This window comes from Montipora foliosa, chromosome 12 (genome assembly GCF_036669935.1).
Source record: "Montipora foliosa isolate CH-2021 chromosome 12, ASM3666993v2, whole genome shotgun sequence".
NCBI lineage: Eukaryota > Metazoa > Cnidaria > Anthozoa > Scleractinia > Acroporidae > Montipora > Montipora foliosa.
The window spans coordinates 5418204-5430703 of NC_090880.1; the positions used below are offsets into that span (position 1 = coordinate 5418204).

The 12500-nt window shown below is 35.7% G+C and overlaps 1 protein-coding gene across 2 annotated transcripts in view; it reads right to left on the reverse strand.

Moving 5' to 3' along the window:
• Positions 1-875: 875 nt before the first annotated feature.
• The window catches only part of LOC137979271 (arginase-1-like), a 16039-nt gene continuing 4414 nt past the window's right edge, over positions 876-12500 (reverse strand). The window contains exons 4-12 of one of the 2 annotated variants that reach the window (XM_068826495.1): positions 11732-11799; positions 9466-9526; positions 8866-8961; positions 7997-8034; positions 7061-7117; positions 6186-6290; positions 4634-4710; positions 3991-4050; positions 2081-3907 (exon numbers count right to left, since the gene is read on the reverse strand). In XM_068826495.1, the coding sequence (XP_068682596.1) occupies positions 3723-3907; positions 3991-4050; positions 4634-4710; positions 6186-6290; positions 7061-7117; positions 7997-8034; positions 8866-8961; positions 9466-9526; positions 11732-11799 (747 nt within the window). In that variant the 3' untranslated portion in view covers positions 2081-3722. Of the gene's footprint in view, positions 3908-3990; positions 4051-4633; positions 4711-6185; positions 6291-7060; positions 7118-7996; positions 8035-8865; positions 8962-9465; positions 9527-11731; positions 11800-12500 lie in introns of both variants that reach the window. The other variant, XM_068826496.1, reaches the window with a different exon arrangement.

Consider the following 12500-nt stretch of genomic DNA (forward strand, 5'->3'; position numbering starts at 1 on the left):
GGTTGCTTTATTGTTCTGATACAAAGAGCGATTGTTCTGGAACAATAGGGCAACCAAGTTACGTCACAATTATTCAAGATGGCGGCGCCCGGGAAATTTGAAATCCAAAATAATCGTTTTTGGAATTTATTTTTCTCGAATACAAACGCTTTCATTGGAAAAAGATTGAGCAATTCCAACTGTAAACATTATGTTCTGTGGTTTAAAGTTATTTTGTTGTTTTAGTGGAGGTTCCCTTTAAAAAAGCGGTTTTGGTACATCTTAGGGTGTTCGGCCTCAAAAGGTCCACAGCCGGAGCTTTAGCGGTACCTTTAAGGGTATTGAGCTGAAAAATTATGACAGGAGACATTTGACAATTAACCATTTTTAAATTTTGTCTAATTAAAAGCCATAATTTGGTACCTCTTAAGGGTGGAAAAATTTCATGCCACGCCCACAAGACAGGTTCTTTGTACCTCTTAGGGGTTCTTTTCAAAATTTCCGACGAGCGACCCCCCTCGGATATTCGCGTTGCTTGCTTTTGTTATTAGAGCAAATGACTCCAATTCAGAACTTGTCTGACCCCCTGTAAAACGAACTATTCCTGTGTTCATTTCATTCCATGCAGTATTTCCGTCGAAGCAAATTGGATTCACGGGATATCATTTTCCCATATTTTCGGCAGTAACTTTACCTTCGTACTCTAGATCTTTATACTTTCATGCTTTTTGGAAGCACTACCCGAATCATTTCGAGAAACTTTCTTAGAAGAGGGACAAATCGTCACGTTGTTCTTTCTCAGGATTAGAGGAGACAGGAGAGCTGAAAAATAAAGTTTATGCTCTGTTGCTTTCCTTGATTCTCCAACATTTTGAACACATTTTCAAAATTTTCATCTTAAGACAATTTATTATTCACTTGTACAACCTTTCTATTCACAATTTACTATGTACTAATTTTGACTACAATTTACTAATTTTACTACTCACAATTTACTATTCACTTGCATAACCTTACTTTGATTATTGTGATGTTGTATTGAGTGACTGCTCCAAAACACGTTACAAAAGTTATAAAATAGAGTAGCACGGATTATTACTAGAGCTGATTACTCTATTGATCATCAGGAGTGCTAAGTTCTTTAGAGTGGTCTAACTTTGAAGAAAGAGAGAAAAGGCACTTGTTAATTACGACGTTAAAGTATTCAATAATTATAATAATAATAATTGTCCAACGTATCTTCAGTAGCATTTTCATAGAACCTCTTTAGTTCACAATTATAACTTGAGGGGTTCGAGCTATGACCTCCAATTACCGCTACCTAAAACGAATTTTCTTAAACGTTCTTTCTCTTATCGAGTTGCAATGGCTTGGAACCATTAAACTGTCAAACCAAATACGTGAGATAAGGGATCTTGCAAGCTTTACCGTGCGACAAATCTCGCTGACATCTATCATTAGCAAAACAGCTGCGAAAATTGGCCAAAATTATAAAATCTAGAGTCGTCTCATTAGAATATTTGAAAGGCAGATCGACAGTGTCGCAACTTTTAAGTTGTGACACTGTCGCTGTCATCAAAAGTGTCTGATGTAATATTCCTGCAATATACCTGGACCTTTCAAAAGCGTTTGACAGTGACCCCAACGAGTGCCTGCTTTTAAAGCTCAGTAGATACGGTATAGACGGGCAACTGCTCCTGTGGTTTAGGAACTTCTTAACCAATCGAAAACAAAGGGTCTTGATACGTGGGGTCGAATTCTGAATGGTTTAATAGTACACTTGTAGTCTCTTGATTCTGGATTAGAAAGATGGAGCATTAATTTTCTCCCAAAACCCAATCAGTTTGATATTGCATCACACTGAGAGACTTAAAGCATTTGACTCTCTCTCAATACTTATAATAATATTATTATTCCATTCAATGTTGAATATAATCATTCATGCTCCAATATGCATGCTTCGCAATTTGTATACTTGATTTGGAATATATTTCATGTTGTGTGTTACTGCACAAAATTAATGCGAAGGTCCTCCGAGATTAAAGATGCTTGTTTCCATTAAACAAAACAGAAACATAAATATGTACAACTTTCATTGATCACTTTCGTCTAGATACTCCTTTAATAAATTCATTTCGTAAGTTTTTAGTTTGTTGAAAGAATTTGTATCAAATGGTAACTTTCGAATACTCGCAAAAAATTACCATCTTCTTAAGTTTAGAACTACTTTTGTGAGAATTCACAATTTTCGACAAATTTGGTTAAGGCGCAGTACAGCAAAGCACTGATTGTTAACAAATTGCTAGTTTAGTGACCAGGGGCCCTTTTCTCGAAAGTCCCGAAACTTTACGGGCCATTTTCGGGTGTCACAATTCCCTCTGTATCTCAAGAAGTCGTCAAGACAATTCCCTCTGTATCTTGTGAAGTCGTCAAACTTCACAGACATTTTTCTTTTTGTTACCTTGCAAACATGTCAAAAGAACGGCTTTCCAAAACAAGAGGTTGGCAGTTTCACAAATGGTTTTTCGGGCCCGAAAAGTTTCCGGGACTTTCGCTCGGGCCCGTTTCTCGAAAGTCCCGAAACTTTACGTGCTGTTTTCGGGTGTCACAATTCCCTTTTTATCTCAAGAACGGAGAGGATTTAAGTCGTCAAACTTCACAGCTATCATGTTAAAACTTCACAGCTATCATGTTAAAAGATCGGCTTTCCAGAACGAGCAGTTGACAATTTCACAAATGGCTTTTTCGGCCCGAAAAGTTTTCGGGACTTTTGATGAATCTCATCCAGCTCCATGGTAGAGCATCCGAACTTAGTAACTGGAAGGTTGAAGATTGGATTCCAGTATCCCTAAGTTACGGTAATAAATAAAGTTGACACATCTCAGTCATTTAACCGGGTGAACATTAAATTTTGCAACCCCTTCACTTCATCACATTCCAGTTTGTTTTTACAAACTATAAATTGATAAATGACTTGTTACATGACAGTGTACAAGTTAAATGGTGTATATATTATATAAAGTGTATATATTAGTTTGCAGCCTTCTTGAATATTGTATTTCAAAGTGCAGTTGATCATCAGATTATAGAGAGTGCACTTTAAAAATTAAATTATCAATTATTGTAAATAGCCAGGTATAAATATGGCTATACAACTTTTATGGCATTGTTGTATATTTTTTCTCTGAAAGTTAAAATAATATGAAACGTACTGCCCCCTTGAGCCATGTCCTCCAAACAGAGTTAGCCAAATTGTTAATAATAATTGGGGACCAAGATATTTTGCACTATATCTTGGAGGGAACAGAGATAACCCACAAAACTACAAAGTTATAATTAAAGACAAAAGACAGACTTGTCAGCTTAACTTGAAGAATGAGCTTATCCATTCCTTATTTTCATGTCAAAATCTCTAAACACTCTATCCTTACTCAGTAATCTACATGTACAGTGGGTATGGGGCTCTGGCAGGGACTCAAAATGGAGATTTAAAAGCAAAACTAGGCTTAAACGTCTAGTAACTTGATCCCAAACCATAAAAATCTGAAGTGTGCAAAGCCATGTAGCCCCTTTGAGAAAGAGCTTCAGGGTGTGCATCTTGTAAGAACAATGTTGTAACTGAACGACACCACACTGTATTAAGCTCCCTCAAATTTTGACTTGGTTGCATTCATGAGCTGGCTGATAGCTGACTGATAAGTTTATCATCACTCATCTCCTTTACCTCTCAGCTATAAATTGTACTACAGCACACCATTACCACAAGCCTCCTTCTTATCTACAGGAGGTAGTGGAGCTTCTTTCAGATGGCTCTCTTCACCAAGCAATATTGTGATAAGTTTCATCGTGTTTAAGGCAGTTCTTGACACTTCTTCTTCAGTTCCTATAGCTGGATTAAATTCCACCATATCTATTGCTGAGAGGCAGCCTATAACACAATATATAAATCACTATTACTTAGTAAATGTGCAAATAATTTCTACTACTTTGTTTATTTAAAACATAACTTACCTGTTTGTGCAACAATCTGTGAAATGTAAATGCCTTCATCTATGGTAAGGCCTCCTTTCACTGAAACAAAAAGATTTCATGTATGGAGTACACTTTGGAATCATTAAACTGAAACAAAATCCAAGAACCAGTTTGAATGGAATTTTTTATATTCAACTTAAGCAATAAAGGACTTTTTTTCCGTGTTTCCATAGCCTCATCTAAACATGAGGGGGAGTTGGGAGAATTCTCGACAGTTATGCAAACCCTTGACTGCATCTCGGGTTTGCATAGCTGTCTTAAATTCTCCCAACTCCCCCTCATGTTCAGATGAGGCTATGGAAATACGAAAAAAAAGTCCTCTATTGCTTTTATAAAACATTTCTCAAAGATAATACGACAAATGAAGGAAAATGGTGGTTTTTTACGTCTTGATTGAAACAGATTTTCTTGATACATGCTCAATTTCCTACCAGCCAATCAAAACGTGCCTCTGACTACATAACCAATTCGTGTGATGTCAGTCGTATTTGAATACTCTCATCTAAACACAGCTATTGACCAATGAGAGTGCGCGTACTATCCCAATTATTTTATAATTATTATTATACTGAATAGTATAGGTTTTGCTCTCTCCTGTGGTCTAAGATAGTGCAACCTTTACCTGGTGTTCCTGTGCTACGGGCCTCTTTAGGATCCAGAGAATCAATATCATAACTGACATGAATAGGACGATCACCTCTAGATGAAAATTGAAAAGAAATAACTTTGAAATGACTTACACAAATATGGGGTTAAACTCCATAATTATAAAAAAAAAAAACATTCAAAAACGGGAACAATCTTATAATTTTTTCTTGGCTAGCTATTTCATGTTTGATCCCATCTGTACCTACTATTAATTAGCAATGAAAATAAGCTTGACATAATTCAATGTCAACAACGTTGGGGAGAGGGCAAGGAAGGAGGGGGGGAGTGTGCTATCAGGCACTGACAAACTGATGGAGGTTTTGTTTTGAGTTTGTAAATGTGATGCACTAAATGCACTTGTGTTGTACACTGTAAATGGTGGTGGACAAAACACTGACCTCCTGTCCATGGACTACCCAAATGGACTACCCTAAAATGGACTATTAATTAACTCTTAAAAATACCATTTCGAATCAGTGCTATTGAAAGAACTGAATTGATTATAATACTTACATTGCACATACCCTGATAATTTTCATCCATACGGCCATGATTTCACTTCACATACTGTACATGAAGTAATCAGCCATCACAACAATAATCGAAAGCTAACCTTTTTAAAATGGGTGCTTAGACTTAAATACTGTTGAACAATGCTGTTTAAAATGGGTGTTGCATGAGGCTTACTTAAGTAAGCACTATTTGAGATGCTGCTTACACATAGATCAACAGTACTCATTCGAAATAGTATTTTTAGGATTATAGTCCATTTGGGTAGCCCATGGACTCAGGGGTCAGTGTTTTGTCCACCACGGTTCTACTCAATTACATTCCATGTTCGCAATCCAGTGGTCATTTTACTGCTGATTTTAATACAAGACATTTCACAAGTGAAATCAAAGAATGAAAACTTTTGATTAATTTTGTATTTAAGATATACTGAAAGATTGCCCTTTCACTACAGTGATGAGTAAAATCATATGGTGTTATAGATAATGGTAAGATCTTGAGAGTGTAGCTCAAAGGAGGAACAGGGTAAGGGGAACTTACTCATCAGTGCATGGGGATCCCCATGCACTGATGAGTAAAATCTGAAGGGTCACTCTTGGCAGGGAAGGATCTTAAATGAGGCATTACTAAGTCTTTTGGTTTCCTTTACGAATTATTATTATAAATGAATAGCATTAATCTTATTTACACATGTATAGACTGAGTTATTACATTATATAGAGCTAGCCTGCGAGAAGCAGGGCATTGAGGAAGTAATTTGGAGGCGGTGTGACAGCATTGGCGGGTCTCTGCTGCTATAAATTAACTCTCTTAGCGTTACTGAAAGTTTGTTCGCGTTGATGAAGTTCATAGAAGTGCTAATGAACGTATATTTGCTGCATAGTTTTAACTGTGATGCCGCACTGGAGTATCAAGTGCACTGGCCGAGCACTAATTGGAGGCACCATACAGAAATCAAATAAGCTGAATGAATCTCCCTTAAGTAAGTCTATCTATTGAAGGTCTGTTGAACCTACTCTGGATTTATTCTTTCAAGAGCCCTGTGGATTATTTCTCCAATTCCTTCCTTGTCAATGTCATCAATGGTGTATGCTGCTATTCCCAAATTTTCAGCTATCTCCCTGCAGTAAATCATTAAAATATACATTGATCAAGTAATTAACTTCAATTGAGTTAATTGATACATGTAGAGGGGGCAGTAGGAGTTTTTGTTTTACGGATGGCCCCTTTCTTTAGCTCTGCAGTTTATTTGCATACTTAGGAAAACTTCACTTTTTCGGTTTTGGTATTTGTTGCGGTTTTCCATTTTCCCTTTTATTTTATTTTATTTTATAATTTAATAAGTTTCCAATTGAGGGAGGCACGGTGACCTCATGGTTAGTGTGCTCAACTTTGGAGCGAATGGTCCAGGTTCGGGACCTGGCCAGGAAGTCATTGTGTTGTGTTCTTGGGCAAGACACTTTACTCCCTCGGTGTCTCTCTCCACCCAGGTGTATAAATGGGTACCAGCGAAATGCTGGAGGTAACCCTGTGATGGACTAGCATCCCATCCAGGGGGAAGTAGAAATACTCCTAGTCACTTCATGCTACAGAAACAGGGGATATTAGCTCTGGCCTGATGGGCCACTAGGCCTGTAAGCTGACTTTACCTTTTTATGTTTCCAATTAACTTACAAATGAAACAATAATCATAATAATTACTTTTATTCATAAAAAAAAATCACACAAGATCTTAAACTTTTTTTGGAGACATGAAATATCAGTTTTCAATTAACAGGTCAGAATTAAGTATGGGTACATGTACATAATAAATTATATGTATACGTCCAGTATATTTCAAGTACTAAACACCTAGTTTGTAAAATTATCGTTCAATTTGTTGGGCACCTACTTTTCTCCTGGATCAATATCTCTTAGTCCAATATATGCTAAATTTTGGGGAGACAAACTGCAAGCAAACATACAAAAATAATATAGGACATCTTCTCCACAGCAAGGTGGAAGTACTGCTAACTGAGCATTCTTCAAAAGGAGCCTACTTCCAGTGCTAAACTTTCCCAATCATACATCTATAAATAATGTCCTTAAATTTCCATCTTTTATTAACCCATTGACTCCCAGGGGTTCCCCATTGACGAGTAAAATCGTCTGGCGTTAGACAGAGTAAAATACTCTGGCGTTAGACAGAGTAAAATACTAAGTCTGGCGGGTTTCGGCCGGTTGCGGCCAGTTTGGATGTCAAAGGGTTAATCCTCTTATTCTTTTTACGATTGTGTCACGTTGAAGTACACTATACTTGGTTAAAGCAGAATACACGATTGTGCTACAAAGGCTTAATTTAAAGAGTCGTCAGCATACTTAATTTATATTAAACAAACACCAAGCAGAATATGCTGCAAGCCTGACCAGGGTCTGAGCTTTTTGGTTGTTTCAGACATCCAGAGTGGGGGTCAGAGATGTTTGCTAATGTCTGAGTTTTCAACAACCTGTCCAATGATAATACTCTTCTATGCATTCTTCATAGGTTAAATAAATAATTTATTTTTAACAAGGCTGGTATGCAAGGCAAACTTCCACAACATCAAAAGAATATGATAGATTAGGTACCATTTTTATGAATAGAGCGAGTTTCAATCGACTGTTGTAAAACTTTGAACCAGTCAATGAGTGAAGTAATGCAAAACCAAAGTAATTCGCTAATTACTTTCGACACTCAATTGAAAACCGCTCTAAGGTCAGACGCTTACTGATTAGGACCACAATTACTGGGCCTTTTGTCAAAGAAATGTCTAGGTTAGAACAAATTTGTCAACAAATTCACACTAACCATGGACTACACCAGTCATATCCAGGAAGAGGAGTAAACTGCAAAAAAAATTACTTCCTGCTCTTACATCATTGTTCCAGCCTTATACAGTAAAAATTATATTAATTTAAATAAATATTATTTACCAAATGTACTACATGTATATTAATGCAAGTAAAGAGACAGCTGGTAATTAAAAATGAGAAATCCGATAAGGAAATTAAATATGTCAGTTCTTATATTAAAGAAAATAAATTATAATAATATAATTATAATTTATTATTATTTTTTAATAATTATTATTATTATTATTATTATTATTATTATCATTATTATTATTATTATTATTTATATTATATACTGTGAATCAGTCAGAATGTATGTTTCCTTCTCTTTAATTTTTGCCACGGATGTACCCAAAATCCTGGACCAAAAGAATAAAGAAGTGACCCATACATAATTTTGTATTTCATTCTTTTGATGGTATGTGTTACATACATGTAGGGTATAGAACAGAAGGCCGACAAAGTCCCAGCTAGCAGCCCGCCTTATAAACACAATGTCACATACAGTTCAGGAAAATCGGAGCAAAACTTTAACCCCTGGCAGCCATGTTTCAACATAATTGCTTTGAAGGGAGAGGGGTTTTTATAACAAGATTATACTTCATGGAAAGAAAGATATTAATTAAAGAAACGGTAACTTAATACCGCTAATAAAAAATATTTCTGAATCAATAGTTTTGTACAAGATGCATATACATGACTTGTATACACTAGTTATAATTTATAGTAGCCCTAATTATCACAGCTGCTTTTTTTTTAAATATGTATTATTGACCATTTAAAATTTAAAATTTTTGGTTGTAGAGTTTATAAGCCTAAACATACCTTGGGAACACCTTCGATTAACATGGAAAGAGGCATTCCATGCAGATTCCCAGTTTTAGTGGTCAATGGTGTGTTGATATCCATATGAGCATCAATCTGCCATTAATATTATGCAGTTATTATTGTTACAGATTATCTTAATAATGCTAGCTAGCTTTCATGTGCACATGAACTGAACATTTTTCCAGATGGAAAAGTCAATTTTCAGCCTCAAAACAGTCACATAATTTTTTGCTTAATGACTGGTGACAACTTTCACCTCTAAAAGGGTCCAATCTGATTGAATTGCATATAACGTTCACAAAAAACTGGCAGTTGCTTGTACGTTCCATGGCTGTGATGGTGATTAGGGGCATGCGTCTATTGATTCCTGAAATGACGTCTCTCAAAGAATTTTTACTAGGTAAGTCTAAATTCACACATTCATTTCATATTATTAAGTTAATATTATTATTAGGTATGCCTGATAATATTGTTATTAAAATGGCTCTCCATGTTTTAACTCCAAAATTGACCTTCCAAAATACTGTATCTATATCTGCACATACAGATCAAATTAAATTTAAAATTAAAGCATACTGTCACAACAAGTTCACCTACCCATAACAGACACATGTTTTGCCTGACAGATGCATGACCAAAAACAGTACCAACAGCAATACTAAAACAAGGAAGATTAGAAATACATTATTGTACTCTTTTTATACACAACTAAATGATAGGATCATAGTTAATAGATGTAGGCTGGTTAGGAAACTCGACAAGTTTCTTTGTTTCATGTTTTTTTTCGCTTTTTTTGGCCTTGACCCTGCACAAAACCCGACAAAAACACGCTTTTTTTGGCAGGATAACCAATCAAAAGTTTCGACTAATTTATTCAAAATTCACTTGAGAACCAAAAACAAAAGATTGTGCAGGGTCACGGTCGGTTCGACATCTAATCGTGACTGTCTTGTTCCTGCTTTTGAAATTCCCAGGGTTTCATAACCAGTAAATTCTTCTACAGATGATAAAAACATCTCTTTAGACAGTTAGTCTTTGATACAATATTACAAGGAGCTTAGAAATGTCTCTCAAAGGCTTTTGGATTTTTGGTCGTTGGGTGCCTTTGCTATATTCATGAACAAAACAACAGACAAGTAAACCTCATATCATGCCCTACATATGGGATCTGAAATATAATGAGTTGCAATGGCTCAATTTTAAAAACAATCTTGAGGGGGAAGATAATGAATAATTATACTAGTTTGCCTAAACGGTAGAAATACTGTCAAGGGGAAGGGATATGTTGATTGACATGCATGCCTGCAGTACGTAATTTAACAACAATTCGTGCTTGGAATTGAAGGGAGATTTTAATATGTTTTGATCATGAACAGGGATATGGTACAAATGTGGACCGCCAAACAGGACCCCCTTCTGGACCCGGCGGCACTCGAGAAAAGAAAGAAACTAGATAGAGGTGTGAGTTACGGACTTCTTAAATTAAATAATGTTATTAAATTACTCATGATGTCAACTGAATGGGCTAATAGCATTTATTATAATACATGTAATTAATTACCAGGATGTTTTTGTTTAAATAGTGTCTTTTTATGTTAATTTCAAGATTGAGGAACAACAATTGCTGAGCAATTAAGGCAGACACTTTGTGACATTTTATTACTTATTAATAAGAAGTACTTTTTAACAATAAAAAAGGAAATTTTTGTCAGACAAAAGTACAGACAATTGTCAAGTTAATTAAAGTAAATTCTAAGTAATTTATATATACAATATGAGCAGCAGATCTGTATCACATTATTTTACAAACTCGAGGCGAAGCCAAGAGTTTGTAAATGTGATACAAATTTGATGCGAATATTGTGTAGGACTTATGACACGTGAGCATTTAATATAAGTGGGACATAGTTTTTCAGTGAGTGATTAACCCATTGATTCCTTGGGGTTCCCCATTGACGAGTAAAATCGTCTGGCGTTAGACAGAGTAAAATACTAAGTATGGCAAGTTTAGGGGGTGCATGGGTTAATGTACATGTACACTAAGTATTTCTGGTGATTCAAAACATTTTAACAGGGAAAATCGAAAGAAACACTTATGTAAAGGAAGAGAAATCTGTATCAGATATACAGATTTTGATTAATAAAACATTTCTTTGGTTTTCTCCTCATGAATTATTAATGCTTTTCTAAATACAGTAACATGCAGATGGAATTTAATAGGCCATTTCCGAGTTCATGGCTGCCTCCTTTTCAAAGCGAGTCTAAGTGCGACGTTTTTCTTATGAAAATTAGTTTTCATTAATATGTAAAGTAGCACTAATTACCATAACAAAAACTTCGCACTTAGACTCGCTTTGAAGAGGAGGCAGCCATGAACTCGGAAATGGCCTATTGAGTTGACAAAAAAGGAGCACTTTTCCATCCTCTGAGATTGAGTCTTATTGGCATAGTTCAAGATCGGTGTTTTGACTTAAGTTTTATAATGATTGGTATTTAGCGTTTCTCATTTTCAAAGAGAGTTGTTCTTAAGTTAAACATTAATTTTCTCATGTCTCACAGCAGCTGCAGCACCAACAGCTTGGCCACCATTTAGGTATATTTCTTTGCCTCTTATCTCCATTGACGACACTTCCTTCACCTTAATATCCCAACAGGATTTCTCCTGGGCTCTTTCCCGAGCATAATTAAGGCAATTTTTACCCATGAGAATCTTGGTACGTACTTCTGCCAAATTAACAACTCGAAAAACTCAGCTTTGCAGCCAGACATGTGGCTAAATACTGAGACTAATTCTTGCGTGAGCTTTTAATACAGCAATCAGAAATGCTGTTACTGTAATTATTTAAAAACTAGATATTGTTACCTGTGATCTCCCCCTAATGAGATAGAGATTTTTCCCTCTCTTGTAGCTTTTGCAATTTCTTGGGACAACTGCAACAAATAACATTATAAATTAGGATCGTGACTTAATTAGAAATTGGGATCGTGACTTAATTAGTGGCCCATCAAGAACTCAAAGTCAATTAACAAAATATGGATCAATCAGAAAATTTATAAATGAATCACCGTCATAATTCACACAGACTTCTAATATCACACCACTAGTCGAAATTATTATGCCAACTCTCCTGGATTATCCAGAAGTCTCCTGGATCATACAGAACAAATGAGTTTCAAACACATATTGTCTTGACAGAAACTAATTAAAACAAAATGGCTTCTCTTTACATAACTTTGTCTGTTATCTCAGCCAAAATATTATTATAATATAACCTGGTCCAAGTGTCAGATCTGTTTAACCAATCAAAAATCTCGACATTTAAGTGACCTGTTTTCCTGCAAATTTCCTGTTCAAACTATGCCCGTATATTTTCCCCTTTTATATTTCAGGCCATCTTGTTACTGTGGACCATGCAAGTACTGATGCTAGTACAATTAATATTGTACATTCAATTTGTATGTCCACAGGTGCCCCAAAGTTCCATGTGAGGGAAAGTCAACATGGCCCACAAAAATATAAACTTTAAGATTTGTATGGAAATCCTGACTGTGATTGAACAAGAGACAATGCAGTTATGTTGGGAACCATGGGGATAAACAATGTGTGATTGCCAAACAATGGTTGTCTAGAT